Here is a 24,841-nt window from a genome sequence, read left to right on the forward strand (position 1 = left end):
TTTGAAAGACACTGTTAAAAAAAAATAGTAATAATAATGAGTGTCCATCATGGCTCAGTGGTTAACGAATCCGACTAGGAACCATGAGGGTGCGGGTTCGATCCCTGGCCTTGCTCAGTGGGTTAACGATCCGGCGTTGCCATGAGCTGTGGTGTAGGTTGCAGACGCGGCTCGGATCTCTGAGTTGCTGTGGCTCTGGCATAGGCCGGTGGCTACGGCTCCAACTAGACCCCTAGCCTGGGAATTTCCATATGCCACAGGAGTGGCCCAAGAAATAGCAAAAAGACAAAAAAAAAAAAAAAAAAAAAAAAAAAAAAAAAGGTAAGCCACAAACTGGGAGAAAATATTCACCATACATACCCATAACACACTTGTATCCAAAACATAGAAAGAATTCTTACAGCTCAACCCAATAAATAACTAAACAGAAATGTCGCCAAAAAAAGATATCCAAGGGAGTTCCCACCCTGGCTCAACTGTTAACGAACCCTACTAGTATCCATGAGGACACAGGTTTGATTCCTGGCCTCACTCAGTGGGCTAAGGATCCGGTGGAACCATGAACTGTGGTTGCAGACATGAATTGGATCCAGTGCTGCTATGGCTGTGGTGTAGGCTGGCAGCTGCAGCTCCGATTTGACCCCTCACCTGGGAACTTCCATAAGCTGCAGGTGCGGCCCTAAAAAGACAAAAAAGAAAAAAACAAAAGATATCCAAATGGCCAACTGCATACGAAAAGATGTCATGGAGGAAATGCATATTAAAACCACAATGAGATATCACCATACACCCATCAGAACGGCTCAAATTTAAAACACTGACAATATCAAGTATCGGTGAGGACACAGAGCAAATGGAATTCTCATGCATCACTAACAGGTATGTAAAATCGTACACTGTGGAAAATAGTTGAGCAGTTTCATATAAAGCTAAACATAAACTGACCAGAAATCCCACAGCTAAATACTCACGTAAAATAAACAAAAACACATCCACAGAAAGACTTATACCTGAATATTGCTAATGGCTTTATTCATAACAGCCCTACACTGGAAACAATCTAACCCAAGGTCCATCTACTGGGAGAACAATCTAACCCAAGGTCCATCTACTGTGATATATCCAGAGTGAAATACTTCACGATAAAAAAACAAACTATAGACCACAGGCAGCAGCATGGATGTATTTCAAAATATGCTGAGTGACAGAAGTACATGAGTACATTCTGTATGGTTCCATTTATATGAAACTCGAGGAAAGACAGATCTAAACCACAGTGTTGGAAAACAGATCAGTGACAAACAGGACCAGGGAGTGTGGACGGACTGGGAAGTGGCGAAGGCACCCTTTTGGGGTGATGGAAATGTCCTCTATTCTCCTTATGGTGGTGGTTACATGGGTGCATCAAAATTTACTGAATTGTAAACTTAAATGTGCATTTTGCTGCATGACATTTAGATGTTTAATTAAGCTGACTTTTTTTTTTTTTTTTTTTTGTCTTTTTGCTAATTCTTTGGGCCACTCCCACGGCATATGGAGGTTCTCAGGCTAGGGGTCCAATCGGGGCTGTAGCCACCGGCCCACACCAGAGCCACAGCAACGTGGGATCCGAGCCGCGTCTGCAACCTACACCACAGCTCACGGCAACGCTGGATCGTTAACCTACTGAGCAAGGCCAGGGACTGAACCCCCAACCTCATGGTTCCTAGTCGGATTCGTTAACCACTGCGCCACGACGGGAACTCCCTAAGCTGACTTTTAAAAAGACCAATAGAGAAGTCTTCACTCCAACATTTCCACAGACTTGGTTTCAATTCGTATTTTCTTTTTTCTTTTTAGGGCCCTACCTGCAGCGTATGGAAGTTCCCAGGCCAGGGATCCAATCAGAGCTGCAGCTGCCTGCCTACACCACAGCTCACAGCAACACTGGATCCTTAACCCAGATATCTTTAACTGAGTGGGGCCAAGGATTGAACCCACATCCTCACAGACGCTATGTTGGATTCTTAACCGGCTGAGCCACCATGGGAACTCCTTCAAAACTTACTTTTTTTTTTTGGTCTTTTTTCCATTTCTTGGGCAGCTCCTGCGGCATATGGAGGTTCCCAGGCTAGGGGTTGAATCAGAGCTGTAGCCGCCGGCCTACACCAGAGCCACAGCAACGCAGGATCCGAGCTGCATCTGTAAACTACACCACAGCTCACGGCAATGCTGGATCCTTAACCCACTGAGCAAGACCAGGGATTGAACCCACAACCTCATGGTTCCTAGTCGGATTCATTAACCACTGAGCCACGATGGGAACTCCACTTCAACACTTAGTTTCAAATCACTTAATCAATTTTCTAATCTGCAAAATGGTGACACTCCCGAACTGTTCTGTTTTGGGAAATGTTGTATACAGTTGTTCCTCATTATCTGTGGATCCCATATTTGTGACTTCAACTTAATGGCTAAAATTTAACTCCAAAAGCAGTACTTGTGGTGTTTTTGTGCTCAATTTTGAGCATGTAACACATATGGACCAAGGAGCAATTTTGAGTTGCTCCCACCTGAGGTCAAACGAACAATTCTGCTGGTTTCAGCTCTGATACTGTTAAAAGATGTCCTCTTTACTCTGTGTTCTTCACATTTTTGTGCTTTTCTGGGTGCTGCTGTTTGAAACAGCCCCCAAGTGTAGTGCTGAAGTGCTGCCTCCTGTTCCTGAAGGCGAGGAGGCCAGGATGCAGCATCTGGAACAAACACGTGTGCCAAGACCAGCTTTGTTCAGTCACGAGTTACAGTGCTGTTTGTTTCAGGTTAATGAATCAACAATATATATTAAAGGTTCTTCAAACAAAAACACACATAATACAAGGTTATGTACTGATCCGGTGAAGAAAATGTGACCGGAGGCTCACAGGAACTTAACTCTGAATTTCCTCTAGTGGCAGTGCTTGGGTAGCTGCTAGTTCAGTTGCTGATATTTTAAAACAGAATTACTACGAATAACACAAATCCCCCGTATATATCGCCCTAGTTCTTTCTTCCTTCCTTTGGTGAAATGGCTTTGAGTTTTCACCATCTTGACTACCGCTGACTGGTTATCTCCAAAATGCATCAATTTTGTTGGATATATGGTCTGACTGCACAGAACGTGGCAGGCCTCTCCCCCATCTTGATATGGATAGTTCAGTTGTGGGGCTATATTCTTGGCTGTCTTTAATTTTCAAAAATTTCACAGCTTTCCTACAAACTGCTGTCAACTTAAGCCAACTGATTTCTTCCACCTTTTGGGTCTCTCTGTTATTTTCTTTAGATATAGCACTGTTTCTTTCCTAAATATTGGAAAATACAGAATTTCTCTTTGGGGGCCAGTCAAGCTTTTGGTGAGTGGTACTATTTCTAAAGCTCTCCCCAAGGCATCTGAGATGTCTGTCTGCTCTGCGCAATAGAGGCTCTGATGAGCCTAATTCATGCCATCTCTTCCTGTCAACTTTGCTATACATCAACTGCTAATGTTTTTGAACGTTGAAAACTGGAAAAAAAATTTAAAAGTTGAATCTTCTAAAGTTCCCTCTGGGGTCAATTCCACGCCAATCATTCAGAAGTTTCTTATTTGCTATCCTGGATCACTGTTACCTAGTTAGTTCAGTTTCCCTTTTGTTTTTCGGACAAGGAAAGTATAGTTTAATAAAACTCAAAGAGAAAGATGATTTTCTTTAAAAAGCCACTTATTTCCTCTAAACAGAAAAATGCATATGAAAAAAAAAATCTATGGTGAAGATCGGAACATTGTGATAAATCCTGAAGGACTTGGCCAGTGTTTGTGTGCTCACCCTCTTCCGATGGCCTGTGATTATACTACAATAAGCCCTACGCTGCCAAAGACAGGGTAAGAAAAAAACACACATTTTGGATTTATAGAAAAGTATTTAATACACATTACCAAAGAGTGTAGGATTAAAGTCAGGTCTCACAATGAATCATATTTTCAATGCAAACATGTAAGTCCCCTTTCCAGCCCACCTGCCCCTTTTCATTCCTGAATATTCTAGTAACACACACAAACACACACACAGCACCCCCAGTGAAAGCCCCCCAACACTCAGAGTAACCAAGAAGGAACTCGATTGTACTTTTTAATTATTTAAAATTTAAAAATCAAATTTAAAAACGCAGGGCACCTAGATTCAGCTCACGCATCCACCTTTAGAGGAACGTTGCTACTACATGACTTATACCTGACGTATCAGTAACTGTGGCTCTGACAACACCGTGGTGCAAACAAGAGTATGGTTCTTGCATGGGAAGGAGCTCTTCGAAGATCAACTTGGAGTTCCATTTCCAGGCAGCTGCTTGGTTGTGACTTATATTTCAGATCCATAGCTCTGTTTTAAGTTTATGGGCAAATACATCTACTCTAAAGGAGGCATTAAAATATCAGAGTTTCAAGTGCTTTTGGTGATTTTCGAGAATTTAAACACTTTATTCTCTTGTTAGTTAAAATAATTAAAAAAAAAAAAACACAAACAATAACACTTCCTGGGAAATGAAATATTCTTAAAAATATAGCCGTTAGGATGTGACCTTAGGGGAAACACAAACCCAGCACCTTCTACATAGAGCAGAATTCGATGAAATCCAAGGCATGAGAAATTTATTTCTGGGTCTTGAAAACCTAAATCAACAATCCCCCACAACCTCTTCCCCTTAAGTGTTATGCTTCTACTATAATACCATCTTAGGGGAAACAAATTATTTCCAGCTCTAGTTCAAATCTCAATATAATAATCCACCAATTTACCCAATCTTTAGGTGACATTCACTTGGATCAAATGGTACTTGGAAAATCACATGGCGTGGGCAGAGGATTCTCGTAAGTGGAATTTTTTGATGGTAATCTGCATGAGTTTTGACCTATCATTTCATTTCACTTATTTATTCATTCATTTTTGCTTTTTTCAGGGCTGCACCTGTGGCATATGGAAATTCCCAGGCTACAGGTCAAACCAGAGCTACGGCTGCCGGCCTACGCCACAGCAACTCCAGATTTGAGCCTCGTCTGTGACCTACACCACAGCTCATGGCAACACAGGATCCTTTTCACTCACTGAGTTGTGCCGTGGGTTGAATCCGAATCCTCATGGATACTAGTTGGGTTCATTACCACTGAGTCACAATGGGAACTGCAACCCCCCTTTTATAAACAATTCAGAAAACATTTATTAAATTCCTGGTATTCACAATTTTAAAAATCTCTCCATCCACCCTACGTACACTGAGCACTAATAAGGCAGCACTGGTTTGGCACCTGGAAATCAAACCACACTAAAATACAGAAGACAGCAGGTGACACAGATAAACAAAACCATCACAATAAGTTTCCTGCCAGATCAACATTCAAAATACAGCAAAGATTTGGAGGAAGGGGTGGTGACTGCGCCCAGGGGCACTGGGCAGGCATCATGGAGAAGACAAGCTGCTTGTTTGATGTTTTACTTTTCATCACATTTTACAACAAATGCGAAAACAGAGATGGGTATAAGCTTCCATATACCTGCGACCGAGTCTTTTTTTTTTGGTCTTTGTTGTTGTTGTTGTTGCTATTTCTTGGACCGCTCCCACGGCATATGGAGGTTCCCAGGCTAGGGGTTGAATCGGAGCTGTAGCCACCAACCTACGCCAGAGCCACAGCAACGCGGGATCCGAGCCACGTCTGCAACCTACACCACAGCTCACGGCAACGCCGGATCGTTAACCCACTGAGCAAGGGCAGGGACCGAACCCACAACCTCATGGTTCCTAGTCGGATTCGTTAACCACTGCGCCACGACGGGAACTCCCAGTTTTAACAATTAGTAGCTCCGCCATTTTTGATCCATCGACACCCCATGCGCTGCCCTCCGTCCCTTCATTCTGTTTTGAAGGCCAATCCTAGACATTTTGATCATTTCATGCATAAACACTGAGCTGCATTTGAAGAAGGACCTGGAAAGGATCTTTCAGGAGTAACATCCTCCTCATCATCTATTTTTCTGCCGGTGACCTTACCAGAGCTAGCTATACACCCAGACTCCTGCAGGTGACTCCAAAGCCTGGGCTGGTTCAGGGCAAAGACCCAAAACTTTACGGGCGCCTTGGAGTTGGCTGAAGAACAAGATGGAGCCAACCCAGTGAAATCCCATCCTGCCTTATCTGGAATGCTGACTGTATTCTTTTGGCCCATGGTCCTCACAAAATTACTAATTCTTTAGAAGCTTATTGAGCACCGAATGTTTGTACAAAATGATGGCTACATTCCACATTCCCACTGCCCTTGGCGACCTCCACGGGAACAGGAACCTCAGACTGCACGGGGCTTGCCCTGCAGGCTGAGCTGCCCCAGAGTTGCTTTCTGTCACCACTTCGATCCTCCCTGGGTGGGGCGCCTGGTGCATCCGATCATCTGGCCTGTCTGCCTCCCACCCCTTCAGGGTTCCCTCTCCATATCCAGTCCAGAACCTTATCCTGATGCCCTCTCCTGCACAGTTCCACCTGTTCCTTTGAGGCCAGCCGCCGCTCTCCATCTCTGCCATCACCCTTCTGTCCAGGCCACCGTTCCCTTCCCTCAAGTGCTGATATTTGAGCACCGTCCTGAATTTAGCACCCCCGGCCCCCGCCTCATTCCCCAAGCAACAGCTGAGTGATCTTTTCAAAACGGCCTCTTGTGGTTCCCAACAACTACACGATCGAGATCCGCGTCCTCACCATAGCCAAGGAGGCCCTGCAAAGTTAAGGCCTGCTGCTTGCTTCTCCAGTCTCAACTGTGACACCTCCTCCTTGGCCCGCAACCCAAACGCTCCTCTCAGGATCCGCTTCCTCGGGTCCCTGTGCTCACAAACACTGACAGTCACACCTGCGGCGCCCTTGTGTGCCTGAGCCATTCACATGAGTCCACGCCACTGTGGACCCTGAGGACAGGCACCTCACCCGCGGTCACACAACTGGCAAGCAGAAGAGCTGAGACTAATGCTCCAGGGGCCACAGACATAACCCCAAGTCCCAGCTGCCCATCACCCTCCATCGTCGCAGAGATCCCCAAGGTATAACTCTTGATATGTGTAATGAAGCATACCTGCCAATGCCAAATGCCACAGGAGTCTCCTAGTGGGATGCTTCTGTTTTCCAGTTGGGCTTCATGCCTTCTCACATTTTGCATGTGTTTTGGTTAGAGGTTTCAAAGTTTAAGTCATATTTAAATAAAGCCATATTTGAAAATGATGAAATTTTAGGTATTTCCATTACAGAGCTCCACAAGACTGTAAGGGCACAGTCATACAATATGAACTGAAATGCCAAGTGCATCAAGGACTTGATTTTGAAGAACAAAATAGAGGTAACAGTAGCACCAAGAGAAGGAATCTGGCTTTTGTATTAATACAGCAAGACTATGTCAAGGGCGATGGTCATAATTTTCTAGATGGCAAAAAGTTGTATTATTTGTACACTTCTGAGTGCTCAAAGATACACTTCATGCTCATATCGTCCAACTTCCTCATTTGACAGGTGAGGAAACTGAAGCCCCAAATTTAGGCAAGTTACCTGAGCCAAATTCATTCCTTTGCCTCTGGGTGTTCATATAAATACCAGAATCTTATTGTGAGTGAGACACCACACTGCGTACTCTGTAACCCAAGAGAGAAACACAGCTTTCAATCTGCCTTCCAGTTTTGGGGCATCAGCAGTGAGAACAGGGAAGACAATTGTATCTGGATTTTCCACTTAAAGGTCAATGTAAAAGCTGATGTTAAACCAACACAACAAAGGAAGCAGGCAAAGTTGTAGGCTGTTACGAACACGTATTCATTCTGTGTCAATCAGGAACATGGGCAATTCAGAGCCAATACTCGGCTTTTCCAGAACCACAAGAAGAAACATAGGCTGTGGGTACCTGTTTGAAGTCAGGGCTATTTAAGGCTATTCAGAAATTTGGCATGTTCTTCTCCTCTTGGTAACAGGGTCTCTCCTCCTATCTTTGGACCTGTCTTTTCCTAGAAAAATGGAAAGTTTAATAAGAAATGGGTCAACATCATTTGTACCAGCCACTGGAATCAATCACCTTGCAAAGGACGTACCTTTAACATTCCATCCCGTTCCCATTTGAAGAGGCCACAATTACTGAAACAGAAAAGATAGGCTTTACTCAGAGATGAGGTTACGAGACACACCCATGAAGATAACAGTGCTCCCTGCACTTGGGGGAAGACCTCCCCCATTTAAGCAGACGCTGACCAAGGTGACATTCGTATTACAGGCTATGATCTATTACTACCGAAAATTACACACTCCAGTCATTTGAGAAATGGTCTTCAACTCTGTAAGAAGCTAGATACCTCAGAGAAGGCATTTCAAATGGTACTATAACAGGGCTGCACACACTAGAGGTGACGAGCAAGCTTGGTTTCTATTGATGGTCCCTGGGATGACCCTAGGATGGAGGAAGCTAGTTGATGGCCACCTGCAGCCTATGGCTTTGCCTCTTCCTCTTTTCTGGAACCGAATGGTTGTGATAAGAAAGGATGACTCTTCCTTCTGGTCTGGACAATCCTTCCATCTTTTTCACTAGTGAGAACAGGGAAGACAGGGATATCTTGATTTTCCACTTAAAGGTCAATGTGAAATTTGGTATTAGGGAACTATATGTAGTCACTTATGATGGAGCATGATAATGTGAGAAAAAAGAATGCATGCATGTATATGTAACTGGGCCCCTTTGATGTACAGTAGAAAATTGACAGAACACTGTAAACCAGCTATAATGGAAAAAATAAAAATCATTATAAAATTAACAAAAAAATTTGGTATTAAACCAACACAACAGGAAGGAAATCCTTTCATAACCCCAATTTTTGTTGTTGTTGTTGTTATTGTTTTTTTCTTTTTTGGCCACCCTGGAGCATACGCAGTTCCCAGGCCAGGGATCAGATCTGAGCCACAGTTGCGACCTACACAGCAGCTGTGGCAACGCCAGCCTTAACCCACTGTACCAGGCTGGGGAATCAAACCTGCGTCCCAGCACTCCCAAGACGTCACGGATCCCATTACACCACACGAGAAACTCCTCATAACCCAAATGTTTTTACTCTATTATCAGCCAAAGGGTATATTTGTTCTCATTGTTTCACAGGGTAGATCAGCCCAAGTCTGAGAAGGCACGGGGACACTATGAATAAAGCTGATTTTCTACAACGTTTACTCCGGGAAAGAGAGAAGCAGGATAGAAATACATCAGCTGTCAGAGGGCTTAACCCCAAGCCTCTCCACCACCTTCTCCATCTAGAAACCACTTCAGCATCTACTGAGAGAACCTGTGCAGCCTACTACAAGATCAATGACGACATTTCAACACAATGTCCTGCCTGCCACAGGTTTCATAAAGTTTTTTTTTTTTTATCACAGCCATGCTCACTTGTCTGTTAGTTTCCTATGACTGCCACAACAGCAAAGTTGAAGGGTTGTAAAACAGACTGTAGGGTCTATGAAGCCTAATATATTTACTCCCCAGCCTCTTAGAGAAAAACTTTGCCCATTTCTGCTCTAGTACAGTAACTGATGAGAGAGACCAGAGAAAGCCGATCATCTTTTTTTTTTCTTCCCCCTCCTTTTTAGGGCTGTACCTATGGCGTATGTAAGCTCCCAGTCTAGGAGTCAAATCAGAGCTACAGCTGCCGGCCTATGCCATAGCCACAGCAATGCGGGATCCAAGCCCAGTCTGTGACCTACACCACAGCTCACAGCAATCCTGGATCCCCGACCCACTGAGCGAGACCAGGGATAGGCCCCACGGTCTCAGGGATACTAGTCAGATTATTTCCACTGTACCACAACAGGAACTCCCAAAGCTGATCGTCTTAGCAAAAATAACAGTGCCACTTGGAGGCTGAAAGAAATCATGTTCTTCCATTTGAGCTATACTTACTGTTTATCCTCTAGGACGTATTTCTCTGATACTCAAATGTTTTTTGTTTTTGTTTTCCGTCTTTTTGTCTTTCTAGGGCTGTACCCGCAGCATAGGGAGGTTCCCAGGCTAGGGGTCCAATCGGACCTGTAGCTGCCAGCCTACACCACAGCCACAGCAATGCCAGATCCGAGCCATATCTGCGACCTACACCACAGCTCACGGCATTGCTGGATCCTTAACCCACTGTGTGAGGCCAGGGTTCAAACCCTTGTCCTCATGGATGCTAGTCAGATTCATTATCTGATGAGCCATGACAGGAACTCCTCTGATACTCAAATGTTTTTATATAAGCTCTCGCTGTTATAATATTTTGGAGAGAAGTCAAGCATCAATACACAAGGAGCTACTTAAAACAATTCTAGACTGTAAAACATTTCACAAACCAGCTGCTGACAAGGTGATGCACTGGGGTGCTTCCCCACCCCAAATCAGCTTTGGAGAAACCTGAACTCTGGGCTCCAGGAAACAAACAACAATCTAAACGAAATAAGTGAACAGAAAGGCAGGGAGACTATCCTAGTGAGACATTCTTGGGAAGACTGATTAAAAGGTGACCTTGAAATTGCCTCAAATTCCAAAGGACCAACATCATAGAAGTTACATCCTTCAAGAATAATAGAATAAAAAAAGACAAAAAAAAAAAAATTATTAAAAAAAAAAAAAAAAAAAAAGGAGTTCCCGTCGTGGCGCAGTGGTTAACGAATCCGACTAGGAACCATGAGGTTGCGGGTTCGGTCCCTGCCCTTGCTCCGTGGGTTAACGATCCGGCGTTGCCGTGAACTGTGGTGTAGGTTGCAGATGCGGCTCGGATCCTGCGTTGCTGTGGCTCTGGCGTAGGCCGGTGGCTACAGCTCCGATTCAACCCCTGGCCTGGGAACCTCCATATGCCGCGGGAGCGGCCCAAGAAATAGCAACAATAACAACAACAACAACAAAAAAAACAAACAAAAAAAAAAGACAAAAAAAAAAATTAAAAAAAAAAAAGAATAATAGAATAAAGTTGGAAATTAATTAACAAAAAAGATAAAGTCAACCCCATCTACTTGGAAATTAAACATTACTAACTCTTGGGTCAAAAAGGAAATCACCCAGGTCATTAAGAAATACTTTTGATGGAGTATCTATTGTGGTTCAGTGGTTAACGAACCCGACTACTATCCATGAGGACGCAGGTTTGATTCCTGGCCTTGTGCAGTGGGTTAAGGATCCCTTGTTGCATGAGCGGTGGTGTAGGCTGCAGACGCGGCTGGGACCCCGAGTTGCTGTGGCTGTGGCATAGGCCGGCAACTGCAGTTCCGACTCAACCCCTAGCCTGGGAACCTCCATATACCACAGGTGCAGCCCTAAAAACCCAAAAGACAAAAAAGCCAAAAAAAAAAAAAAAAAAAAAAAAAAGCAATACTTTTGACTATGTCAGACAGACTTTGTGGCACTATTCAGAAATAAGCAGCTTTAGATAGATTTATGAGGTAATAAGAAAGGATGCAAACTGGAGTTCTGGTCATGGCTCAGTGGTTAACAAACCCAACTAGAATCTATGAGGACGTGGATTCAATCCCTGGTCTCGCTCAGTGGGTTAAGGATCCAGCATTGCCATGAGCTGTGGTGTAAGTCACAGACAAGGCTCGGACCCCAGCTGTGGCTGTGACATAGGCTGGCAACTGTAGCTTCGATTCAACCCCCTAGCCTGGGAACCTCCATATGCCTCGAGTGCAGCCCTAAAAAGACAAAAGACAGAGAAAAAAAAAAGAAAGGTTACAAACTAATTGTGTTTAATTGAAAAAGTACACAAAAGGGTAAAAAGTAAACCCAAAAAAATAAGAAGGGCAGAAAAATAAGTGCAGAAATCAATAGAATAGAAAGAAAATCAATAAACATTTAGAAAACCGAAAGAGGGTTTTCTAAAAAAGGTTAACAAAACAAAGAGTCCTCTGTCAACACTGATCTTGAAAAAGAGAAGAAAAAAAATAACAAAACATAGTAAATACCTATTAATAAAAAATAGCAAGTAATGGATTGAAAAAGTATATTAGGGACAACTAAATGTTAATAAATTTGAAAATCTAAATGAAGCAGATTCTTAGAAAAATATCAAATGCTGAAACTGGTAGAAGACCATGAAATTGAAATGGTAATCAAAGCCACCCCTTCCCCCTAAAAAACAAGGTCTAAATAATTTTATAGCTGAGATTTACTAAACTTTCAAGCAATAATTACTATTTAATATAAATTATTTCAGGAAGCTGCCCAATCCACTTGATAAGGCTCATATAATCTTGGTTCCAAAATCAGGTAAGTCTATATAAGAGAAAAAAAGTCTAATTTACTTATGAATGTATGAATAGATATAAAAATCACTTATAAAATATTAGCTAATTGACTATAACAGTGTACAAAATTAAAACATCATCAAGATAAGTAGGGTTTATCCAAGGAATATAAGGGAAGTTCAACTTCAGAAAAATTGAACCATGTAACACACTACAGTGATAAAGGAAAATAAAACCACACTGAAGAAAAGACATCTGACCACGTACACAGTGAGTGAGGAAGGCGCTAGAGAAACACATGAATGAGGAAGGAACTGAACGGACCAAGGACGATGTTCAACAAACAGCTGTGTAATCGTCCTCCCCAAACTCCACAGGGATTGTTCACACTGTTCTGCATGAATCATGCCCCAGGAGTCAAACCCAGTAGTTCTGCCCCTGTATCTGAAATTTCCCCCAAAGTAAAAGCGCAAAGTCCCTTAAAACACATGTACTCACATATTTTAAAAATCTGAACAATTAACTCCTTATAGTGAAGAAAAAAATTCCCTACCTGAGCCTCCTACAAACACATATTCACCAGCCCACCCTACCCAAGCCCCATTCATCTATCCAACCAGCATTTCTGACAATCTACTATGTGCTGGGCACTAGATTTAGTACTGGGGATACAGCCGTGAAAGGGGCAGGGGCTCTTCCTCCGAGAGCGTTTGGGGATCCTCAGGTTGTTAAGAGGTTGCAGAACAAGCTGACCTTTCTGAGATCGAGGACTGTCCAGAGATCCTGGGAACAAGAGCATCACCCAGGAATTGGAACAAGGTTCAGGAAGGCTGGATGGGACCAAGAACCCCAGCAACCCTACCTGCAGTGCTTCTGGGGGAGCCTGTCCAGGGAGATACTTCGGTTTCCACAGGGACACTTGAAAAACCTCTTCACGCCGTCATGCCAGTGGTAGTCGTGCTGCTCGCTGACACAGGTCTCCAGGGGCTTGAAATGGGTGTAGGCACACTGCATAAAATCAGCAGGAGGCACACATCAGGTCAAGAGCACGGAAGGAGAAACAGGCCAAGAGCCACAAGGGCCTCCTGTTCCTGAGAATAGGAGGCCAGCTGCCGGTGGAGCTGCCATCTTATCTTCTAGCTGCAGTGATCTGTGTGATCTCCTAGCTTTCCCCCTCCTGACATCACTTTTTCTCATGTTGGCCCCAACTTCTGGTCAGGCATGAACTACACAATAACCACTTGTGACCTCAAGACAACAGCAAGGGTGAAGGAAGAAAAGGACTGGAAATCTCTAAATAGCTTTGGTTGGTCTATCCTGTATCTGCTGTAGTCCCAGATTATAAAATAGATTATAGGCAGGGGGTTTATTTAGGAAGGCTGATGAGCTGTTCTTTCTCATTTTTCTCTTACCAGGCCTATGAAAAGGATAGAGCTTATCACTCCTATTACATAAGCAGTAAAACCAAGACAGATATTAAGTAACTTAATTTTGATCCTCAAAAGGACTGAAAAGAACAAGAAATGGTGGGGAAAGGTTCAAACAGGGCCAGGAGAGTGCAATATAATTTCTGGTAACCTTCCTGAGTCTGGATAAACTCTCAGCCTTGGCAACCTCAAAGAGGGTAGAGCAGAGTGGTCACCCTGAACCATCCCCCCAAGATTTGCACTCTGTACTCCTTGGAACCTAGGAGTATGTTGCGTCACATGGCAAAGGAGAATTCAGGTTGCAGATGGAATTAAGTTTGCTAATTAGTTGATCATAAGACTGGGAAGTAATCCTGGATTGTTCAGGAAGGCCCAATGACTCACAAAGGTCATCAGAGTGGAAGTGGGACACAGGGAAGGAGGCTGGAGCAATATCATGAGACGACTCAACTGGCTGCTGCTGTCTCTGATGAGGATGGGGCCATGAGCCACGGGATGCAGGTGGGCTCTAAAAGCCGCAAAAGGTGAGGAGGCAGATTCTCCCCTGGAGACTCCAGAAAGAAATGCTGACACCTGGATTTTACCCCAGTGAGACCTACAGACTTTTTTTTTTTTCTTTTTAGGCTGCACCCACGGCATATGGAGGTTTCCAGGCTAGGGGTCGAATCAGAACGACAGCCGCTGCTATGCCACAGCCATAGCAAAGCAGGATCCAAGCCTCGCCTGCAACCTAGACCACAGCTCAAGGCAAGGCCTGATCCTTAACCCACTGAGTGGGGCCAGGGACCAAACCCAAAACCTCATGGTTCCTAGTCAGATTTGTTTCCAATGTGCCATGACGAGAACTCCCCTACACAGACTTCTGACCTACAGAACTCCAAAATAATAAATGTGTGTTGTTCTAAGCCACCCAGTTGGTTGGTGGTCACTTGTTACAGAAGCAACAGGAAAAGTCTGTCCTAACACGGCCACGTGGTCTGAGTAAACACTGTCCTCCAAGGCAAGAGCTTTACTGATACTCCAGATCTTTCTCAAGGAAGCTCTAATTGTGGTGGCAGCTGGTTCAGGACCACTCCCTAAAGGTAAAGGAGAATCTAAGGTTTTATGCTTTGGTTTTTTTTTGTTTTTTGGGATTCATTTCTACTCAAACACGATGGGAACTCCTGTTTTTTGTTTTGCTTTGTTTTGGCCATGTCCTGAAACACTTGGAAGTTCCCAGGCCAGGGATCAAATCCACACCTCAGGAGTGACAATGCCAGATCCTTTAACCACTAGCCCACCAGGAACTCTGAGAATATAAGGTTTTAACTAGAATAAAGACAGAGAAAACGGTACTGGGTAAGCTCTTTCTCCTCTCATATATGTTCACAGGGCTGATTAGCTATGCAGGTATATTTAAAAGGAATGGTGTAGGTCACAGATGCAGCTTGGATCCCGTGTGGCTGTGGCTCTGGCATAGGCCGGCGGCTACAGCTCCAACTAGACCCTTAGCCTGGAAACCTCCATATGCCGTGGGAGCAGCCCTAGAAAAGACAAAAAAATAAAAAAATAAAATAAAAGGAATTCCTGCTGTGGAGCAGTGGGTTAAGAATTCGACTGCAAAAAAAAAAAAAAAAACAAAGAAAAAAACCTTAAAAAACATTGGTATAAGCACTATGGAAAACAGTATGGAGATACCTCAGAAAACTATATATAGAACTACCATGTGACCCAGCAATCCCACTCTTGGGCATATATCCAGATAAAACTTTCCTTGAAAGAGATACATGCACCCATAGTTCATTGCAGCAATATTCACAATAGCCAAGACATGGAAATAACCTAAATATCCATCAACAGATGAATGGATTAAGAAGATGTGGTGTACACACACAATGGAATACTACTCAGCCATGAAGCAGAACAAAATAATGCCATTCGCAGCAACATGGATGGAAACAGAGACTCATACTAAGTGAAAAATAAGTCAGAGAGAGAAAGACAAATACCATATATCACTTATATCTGGAATCTAATGTACAGTACAAATAAACCTTTCCACAGAAAAGGATCTCATGGACTTGGAAAACAGACTTGTGGTTGCCAAGGGGGAGGGGAAGGGAGTGGGATGGACTGGGAATTTACGGTTAGTAGATTCAAACTGTTGCATTTAGAGTGGATAAGCAATGAGATCCTGCTGTATAGCACTGGGAACTATATCAAGTCACTTGGGATGGAGCAGGATGAAGGATAATGTGAGAAGACAAAGAATGTATATATGTATGTGTGACTGGGTCGCTTTGCTGTAGAGTAGAAAATTGACAGAACACTGTAAACCAACTATATTGGAAAAAATAAAAATCATTAAAAAAAAAAAAAAAAAAGAACCCAACTATAGCAGCTTGGGTCACTATGAAGGTGCAGGTTCAATCCCTGGCCTGGTGCTCAAGTTGTTCAAACAAGGCCCCAGGGACTGGGAACTATGGACTAAGGATGTGCTCAAACTTGAGGAGGAGAGAGAGGAATACTCAAGCCCAAAGGTAAAGGGGGAAGAGGCTGGTCCGCAGAACTGCGAGCTGTGGCCAAATGAGGAACATCTCATCACAAAGGCACTGCCATGAGGGTCACGGGAAGACAGGTCCTGGGCTATCACATGCCATTGAGTTTCCAGCCCAATGAAATGAACTTCGCAGGACTCCAGTCACAAGACACGGCCCCACGGCCCCCGAGTCTCCCCGCTGAGAGCCGTCTCCTGCACTCACCGTCTTGCACGTCACCACTCGACATTTCACTTCCCGGATGTTTCTCATTTTTTCTTCCATTTGTTCTTTCTTCACCAGGGGTTCAAAATACTGCTCTTGTAGCTCAGCCTCAGCCTGGAATGACAAGACACCCAGAAGACCTCGTACCAGATCCAATATATATTCAAGCATCTGTTCAATAATAATCAAATCAGAACTGAAAAGACAAGCTAACCGTATGAGGACACGTGGTAGTGGCTCAATGAACTGCAAGCCAAAGATAGTTAACTAGAAACAAGCTCTTAATAGGCAAAAAGAGGGTATGAAAGCATCTGGTGATGTGTAAAACACTAAATATGAATTTAAACTATTGACATGATTAACAAAGTCATCAGGCCAAGTGTGCACCAAAAGCTAACTATTTCTTTTTTTAAAGAAATTTATTTATTTATTTTTGCATTTTAGGGCTGCACCTGAGGCATATGGAGGTTCCCAGGCTAGGGGTCTAATTGGAGCTACAGCTGCCAGCCTACACCACAGCCATAGCAACACCAGAGCCAAGCTATGTCTGCAACCTATACCACAGGTCATGGTAACGCCTAATCTTTCACTCACTGAGCGAGGCCAGGGATCGAACCCGAAACCTCATGGTTCCTAGTCGGATTCATTTCCACTGCACCACGAAGTAACTCCCAAGGGAACTATTTCTACTGCTGCAATACAGACTCGGCTACAGAGGTGCCAGATGCCTCCCCAGTCCATTCGATATTCTCAAGACAAAGCACTTGGCAGGAGCAAGCCCTGCTTGTTTAGAATGATAGTGAGACGGTAAAAGCGCAGAGAAATCTTTACTGTAGGATGTGGTCACAGTGCTGGAGCCAGCACAGCTACACAAGGCACAAAGGCAAGGTCTTTGGTGGTGACAAGAGCAAGGAGCTCTGCTGTAAGGTCTTTTCAGGGTCGGCCTGAGCACCTCTCCTGAATGAGTTTCAATTCCAGTAGAAAGAAATAACATACGACCATCTCCTTAGTCATTTGTTAGTCAAAAGAAGGGCAGGAGTTCCCATTGCGACTCAGTGAGTTAAGAATCCGACATAGTGTCCCCGAGGATTCCATCCCTGGCCTCACTCAGTGGGTTAAGGATCCGGCATTGCCGCAAGCTGAAGCTCCAATTCAATCCCCAGTCAGGCAACTTCCACATGCCACAGATACACCCTAAAAAAAAAAAAAAAGTGCCCAGGTCTGAGGATATCTCTGTCACCTTGGACTTTCTGGGCTCTTTCATACCTCTTTTAGAACATCCGTGTGCCTTGATTTTGCTTTGAGAAGTGTCTGAAATTCCTCAGATTCCAGGTAAGCAAGCTGTTCTCTTCTTTTTTTCCTGGCAGGCTCCAGTTCATCCTCAGCTAGAGCAAAAAGGAAAAGTGTGAGCCGTTACAGAGGCATTTCCCAGCCAGTGAGTCTCACCGACTCTGCTGCTCCTATTTCCTCTGCCTCCCTCTACAACCCTTCAAAGGGAATTCACCCCCGCCTTGGTACCAGAAAATAAGGCTCTTAAAGAAGTGAGTTGAGGAGTTCCCGTTGTGGCTCAGTGGTTGATGAATCTGACTAGGAACCATAAGGTTTTGGGTTCGATCCCTGGCCTCGCTCAGTGGATTAAGAATCTGGCGCTGCCGTGAGCTGTGGTGTAGGTTGCAGATACAGCTCAGATCCCGCATTGCTGTGGCTCTGGCGTAGGCTGGCGACTAAAGCTCCGATTGGACCCCTGGCCTGGGAACGTCCATTTGCCTTGGGTATGGCCCTAGAAAAGACAAAAAAAAAAAAAAAAAAAGAAGAGGTGAGTTGAGAAGTAAGAACTAGAATAGGGGTAGTTTAAATTAGACTCTCTTTTTCACCTTAAAATAAGAGCCAATTATGACCAGAGATAACAACAAAATCCCTATTCACAAACTGATGTTAAAATGACACTGCCAACTTCAGAGTTTTAAAAAAGATAAAAACCGGGCAATTTAAAGCCAAGGAATTCTACTTCTTTCAAAGTAAATCTTTATACTAATATATATGTGCAAAGATTCAATGAAATAATCTCAAGCTTTCAAGTTGTGCATAATTCCATTTTAATTTAATGTGATTATAAGAAACAATCAGTTCTCGCTGTAGAAATTCTATTTAGGTATTCCTCACAGAGGTAAACGGAAGTAAAATAATGACTTTTGATGTCAGAGAAGCTGGTTACGTTTTGGAATGTTTCCTTTGTAAGTGGTGTCTCTTTCACATTGCTAGGTTTTAAAGTTGCAGTACCTTGCAGAGAAAATGTGCTGTTCTTTTCCACACGTTCCTTCACTTCCAGGACATCCTGAGGTTTCTTTAGTTTCTTCTGGATGCTGTTTGGGTCTGTTTTTGTAAGAATCTGGCCTTTTGCCCTTAATTTGGTTATAGCAGCTAACTAGAAAAACAGAAAGAGAGGGAGCTGAAAATCTAAAAGATAAGCACCTGTAGCTCTGGGCCCATTTCCAGTGATTAAGCAGTAAATTCTGGCTGTTCTCAGATATGTATTAGCAAAATATATCTTCATTTTACTTGGCAGTGTTAACACAAGTATGAAACTTTAAAAGAATGAAAGACAGGTCTCTAAGTTGGGAAGCCAACTTTCAGCTCAGTTCAATATCAATAATTACTTTAACATTAGCTAATCCACAGGCTTTGAGACCCATAGAGGAACCACACAAACATTTTGGAAGTTTGTTTCAGAATAGACAAAATTAGGATAGAGTTCCAGCTCTGCCACTTACTAGTATGTAACCTGACCTAATTGTTCAGCCTTAGTTTCCACATTTATAAAATGGGGATGACAGCACTAACTTATCTTTTATAGTTGGGGTTCTGAGAATAAAATGAGATAATGCCAGCAAAACAGGTACCCATACCTAGTAAACAGAATGTATGCACATATCACAGAATATTAGAAATATATCATGTAATTGCTATTACGATTATTATAGGTACAGCTTTGGCTTGCAGGCAGCCTTTGCCCTTCCTGTGGTTCTGGCTGTTACCCAAAACAGAGAATACAGGCTCTAGTCGGGGCACAGGCAACTCAGGAGGAGAGGTGGAAACTGCTGAGCAGGTGGGGTTCTGACTACCCCCAACTCCCACTTCAGTCAGAGCAACTTAGCTTCTATCTGTTTGCAGACTGGACTTCTGTGTAAGATTTCTTTTTTTTTTATTTTTTATTTTTTTGTCTTTTTGCCATTTCTTGGGCCGTGTCACGGCAACGCCGGATCATTAACCCACTAAGCAAGGGCAGGGATTGAACCCACAACCTCATGTTTCCTAGTCGGAATCGTTAACCACTGCGCCACGACGGGAACTCCTGTGTAAGATTTCTTTTAAAGAGGGCTTCTCCTAATTATTATTTGACAATTCAATTGCTGAAACAATTCCAAAGACGTTTCCCCCTAATCTAAGGTGTCTAGCTATAAAACAGTATCTTCTAAGTTATCTCCTACAGCCTGACAGGAAACAGAATGGAGATAATGGCTGTATTAAATTAATGGCACTATGTCGACACCCATTATCATTTAAAATTCTTTCAACTCTAATTGTCATGACCCATAAACAAGCATGAGGTGACTTGTCTTTCCTGGCCACAGGTACATCATGTTTAAAACTCCAACCGTGTCTCTCAGAATGCACATTCCAGTGGTAAAGATAACGCATGGCAGCTACCTTTTTGGCTTCTGCTAAAGCACTGAGTTTTGGTCTTGGTGGTGGTGACTTGTCAAAAAGGAGGACATCATCTCCTTCTGAGATGCCTCTTCCGAGCTTGGGCGTCTGAATGGCTGGGGTTCCGTTCATCTTGGGGAGCTTGGCCCCAGTTGGTGGAGAACAAGAAAGGGGCTCCCGAGAAGAGGACGGCACAGCTGGGCTCTCAGCTTCACTTGAGCTCTGGAGAAATCTTTAAAGAAATAGGCAGTCACAAACTAAACACACAGACTGGGAGGCTGCAGGCAAGCCAGAACTGAGAAGTAGTTGTGAGTAAAACTTTTTCTCCTTGGTTATTAATTCAGATTAGCACATAGAAATACAAAACTAGTCTAACTCCTCAGTTAACTGAGTTTTGGTTGAATCAGTGCTAACTGTTTCACCAATTTAGAACTGATTATTATTTTTATCAGCAGGCTTCTCAATGGGTGCAGTCTAAGGAGCACCTTCCGTCCTGAAGGTGAGCTGCTGACTGTGATCCCAGACATCTGGTTAGCTCTGGACTGTTCAGGAACTCATGAAGTCTCTGCACTTGTTCACTCTACTGGGAAGGTGTAACACGTTATACATTTGGAAGTCCTAACAGAAAAGCGCTACCACTCACACAGTGATTATTTTACATATGGTTTTAAGGGCTCCTTAAAAACAACAAATGCCAGAAATCATCTACTCTAGGAATTCCCACTGTGGCCCAACAGGATCAGCAGCGACTTGGGAGGGCTGGGACACAGGTTTGATTCCCAGCCAGGCACAGTGGATTAAGGACCAGGTCCTGCCTCAGCTGTAGTGTAGGTCGCAACTGTGGCTTGGATCTGATGCCTGGCCCAGGAACTCCATATGCTGCAGGGCAGCCAAAAAAAAAAAAAAAAAAAAAAAAGAAAGAAAAAAAAAATCATTTTAGATATGAAGAAATTGATGCCCAAGACCCCACTGCTCACAAGTGACAGGCTCAGGCCTAGTACTAGGTAATCCCAGGCCAATCTTCCTTCCCTATCACATCCCCACTCCTGTGAGTTCCAGGCTGACTGTGCAAACTGCCTATCAGATCCCATCCCAAGATATGTTTTGTTTGGCCAGTAAAATTCTGCCAAACTTCGAACTGTAAAGCCTTTAAAGGGACAGGAGCTTTCTACTTCCCACAGTGTCTACAACTCCATGTATATTTTGATGTCCACATCCATACATTTATGTCATCTGTAGCCCCCTGATGAATACCTCTATAGATAACCCACCAGCACCTCAAACTAACCTGCCTGAGGGCAAATCTATTATCTTATTTTTCCAAAGCATTTCCTCTTGGCTCAAAATGCATTCTCCTTTTCATGGAACTATCTACCCTTTCAGGAGCCCAGGTCTGGGACAACATAATAGTTCAGCACTGGAATAGAGCAGGTAGGTTTGAGTTCAGACTTGGCTCCAACAGACTTGGACTAGCTCTCTGACCTTCGGTCACACTAAGTACGAAACAAGGTAATGACACCTTGTAGAGTATGGTAAGGACCGAATGAGACGTGTGTACCATGTAAAGCATGGTGCTCAGTGCATGATGAGTGCCTGTAAACAGCAGCTCTTATTACTATTCAGATAACTTAAGCTTAAAAGTCTTAAACTCGTTTACCTTCAACACCCATTTCCACTGGATTCTGCCTCTAAAATGACTCTCCATTTTCAGCTTCTCATTTTCATCACTGACCTGAACAAATGCAAAATCTACACATTGGTTTAGCCTGTAATTAAAAACTTAATTGTGGCAAAACTAAGAAATGGGCACCAAACAGGTTAACACCTATTTTCCCTTTTCACAAAACCCTCTTTATGCATCACTCCTTTCTCTTTTCCAATGATATTCATTAATGCAATCTGTACCACCAGGTCTCAGAATTCACTAGCATTAAGTCAGAAATATATAACTTTAAATGCCATCAATTTAGGTTATGTTAAAATCATTATTAAAAACTTCCAAAGTTAAAACGGTAGCCAGTCACCCCAAATCCAATGTCACTTTTTTTTTCCTTTTTATGGCTGCACCTAGGGCATATGGAAGTTCCCAGGCTAGGGGTTGAATCAGAGGCCATAGCTGCAGCCTACATACAGCCACAACGACAAAGGATCCCAGCTGCATCTGAGATCTACACCACAGCCTGCAGCAACGCCAAATCCTTAATCCACTGAGTGAGGCCTGGGATCGAACCTGAATCCTCATGGGTACTATGTTGGGTTCTTAACCTGCTGAGCCACGATGGGAATCCCCAAAGATTTCACATTTTTAAAATCTATTAAGACATCCTCAGGATTCATGAGATGAGCTAACCAAACAGGGAATATTAAATGTTACCCTTACCGCTTCTGTATTTCTTCTGACTTCTTTTTCCGCATCTCTAACATACGCTGCTTCTGTTGCTTCAAGAGGGCTGATGCTGAAATAGACTGGAAGGCAGGTTTTGGGCTCCCCAGGATCCCTAAAACAAGAGCCACAGGCTTAGGGGGTTCTGAGGCCTCAGGAACTCAGGTGTGGACACCAGAGCAAGAGTAGGCTGACTCTACCTGATGTCTTGACTTTGGCTAAATGATGTTTCAAGTTTCTAGCTCCAAATGTAGGCAAGTCCATCAGTTCCCTGAATTCCTCAGAGCAAGACAAGCTCTTCTGGGGTATTCCTGGAATATACAAACATCAGTCTTAGAGGATTCAAAATTCAGACTATTTGTTTTTTCCTCTTAATGGCTGCACCTGCAGCATATGGTAGTTCCCAGGCTAGGGATTGAATCAGAGTGGTCGCTGCTGGCCTATGCCACAGCCATAGCAATGGGGGATCTGAGCCACATCTGCAACCTACACCACAGCTCACAACAATGCCGGATCCTTAACCCACTGAGTGAGGCCAGGGATGGAACCCATATCCTCATGGATACCAGCTGGGTTTGCAACAGCTGAGCCACAATAGGAACTCCAAAATTCAGTCTATTTTATATCATGTGACTTATCCCTTTTTAAACTCTGCTTTCTCAACTTAGTCATTTGCAAATGAAGTAGATATATCAAGAGAAAAGAGAATCCTTAACCTCTAACATCGGACCAGTAAGACTGCAAAGGGAAGATAAATATACCTTATTTTGAATAATAACTGGAATACTAATATTTGTGCAGTCATTTCAGACCTACTTGTGTAATATGCACAAAGGGAAAGGGTGCATCCCAGACCTTGACCACTGTTATGAACAGAGCCCCCAGGAGGTGGCCTTCTCTGACCTGCTTTTTTTTTTTTTTTTTTTTTTTAAATGAGAGTTGCAACGTTTATTTCAGGTTCTCTCTTGGTTTTTTTTTTTGTATTTTTTTTTTTTTCTTTTTTGCCACACAGGCAGTATGTGGGAATTCCTGGGCCAGGGATTGAACCTACGCCGCACAGCAGCAACCAGAGCCACAGCAGTGAGAACGCAGGAGCCTCAACCCGCTAGGCCATCAGAGAACTCCCTCTGACCTGTTTTAATGAAAGACAGCTGATGAGTTTGACTAGGAACTTGACACTACTGATTCCAGTCAGTGCTGGATACTAGGAGTAAGACCCATATACATCAATACATTTTAACAAGCAGAGCAAGCTAAGGCACAGCTAAGATTAAGAGGCTGTTTTTCCTTAAGGCTACCAGCCAAGCTTGGTTCCTTCAGCTGATGCCACATCACTCGCTAAGTATAACTCAGTTAGGAATTAACCGTTTTCAATCCTGAAGGCTACGTATTTAAGCCAGAGAGAGATATGTGGAATCTAAAATATGACACAAATGAAACCATCTACAAAACAGATATAGAGAAAAGACCTGTGGTTGCCAAGGGGAAGGGGGAGGGGGAGGGATTGGGATAGGAGAGGAGTTTGGGGTTAGTAGGTGCAAACCATTACATTTAGAATGGATAAGCAATGAGGTCCTACTGTACAGCACAGGGAACTATATCCAATCTCTTGGGATAGACCATAATGGATGACAATACCTAAGAAAGGGAATGTATATATACATATGACTGGGTCACTAAGCTGTACAGCAGAAATTGACACAATACTGTAAACCAACCATACTCTAAAAAAAAAAAAAAAAAAAAAAAAAAAAAAAGACAGAGAAAGGTATGGAGAAACAAAGTTACCAAGTTTTTGCTGAGTTTCCTGAAGGATCAAATCTGTGCCTTTAACCACCAGATTAGTCAGAGTAGTTTGAATCTTCTTTTTAGGTGCCACAGCAGCTGCACTGAAACGACAAGAGTCACCCTCTTAAAAAGAAAGTCACTGAACTTCAATGCTCTATGGGGTAAAGAAGATGCAGAAACAGTCATTATAAACTGCCAATGTTTCTCAAAGCACTGTGTAAGCAGCCTTTCTTAATACTATGGCCTCACAGCCTAACTGATGCATGCATTACATCACAGACATAAAACAATAGGAAGCCTACAATCAGCTTGAAGATCATTCTGGAAAAGAAAGTTGGCAAAAGAAATAAAACATACGCCAATACTTTGATCAAGTAGTCTAGGATTTACCTTAAGTCTTTTGCAAAAGTTTAGGATATTAACAGCCTTGTTTGTATTGTTTAAAGTTGGAAATACTCTTTTTGGGGGGCTGCCCCGGGGGCGTATGGAGTTTCCAGGCCAGGGATCAGACAGGAGCCGCAATTGAGACCTATGCCATAGCTGCA

The 24,841-nt window shown here is 43.3% G+C and overlaps 1 protein-coding gene across 4 annotated transcripts in view; it reads right to left on the minus strand.

The window, feature by feature from the left end:
* Positions 4,485 to 24,841, minus strand: part of MCM10 (minichromosome maintenance 10 replication initiation factor) — a 42,630-nt gene continuing 22,273 nt past the window's right edge. For all 4 annotated transcript variants that reach the window (XM_021064865.1, XM_021064867.1, XM_021064868.1 and 1 more), the window contains exons 11-20: positions 24,297 to 24,397; positions 22,709 to 22,819; positions 22,506 to 22,623; positions 20,129 to 20,357; positions 18,701 to 18,845; positions 17,687 to 17,805; positions 16,421 to 16,534; positions 13,115 to 13,260; positions 8,097 to 8,139; positions 4,485 to 8,012 (exon numbers count right to left, since the gene is read on the minus strand). In XM_021064865.1, the coding sequence (XP_020920524.1) occupies positions 7,929 to 8,012; positions 8,097 to 8,139; positions 13,115 to 13,260; positions 16,421 to 16,534; positions 17,687 to 17,805; positions 18,701 to 18,845; positions 20,129 to 20,357; positions 22,506 to 22,623; positions 22,709 to 22,819; positions 24,297 to 24,397 (1,210 nt within the window). In that variant the 3' untranslated portion in view covers positions 4,485 to 7,928. The remainder of the gene's footprint in view (positions 8,013 to 8,096; positions 8,140 to 13,114; positions 13,261 to 16,420; positions 16,535 to 17,686; positions 17,806 to 18,700; positions 18,846 to 20,128; positions 20,358 to 22,505; positions 22,624 to 22,708; positions 22,820 to 24,296; positions 24,398 to 24,841) is intronic.

This window comes from Sus scrofa, chromosome 10, assembly GCF_000003025.6.
Source record: "Sus scrofa isolate TJ Tabasco breed Duroc chromosome 10, Sscrofa11.1, whole genome shotgun sequence".
In the NCBI taxonomy this organism is placed as follows: Eukaryota; Metazoa; Chordata; class Mammalia; order Artiodactyla; family Suidae; genus Sus; species Sus scrofa.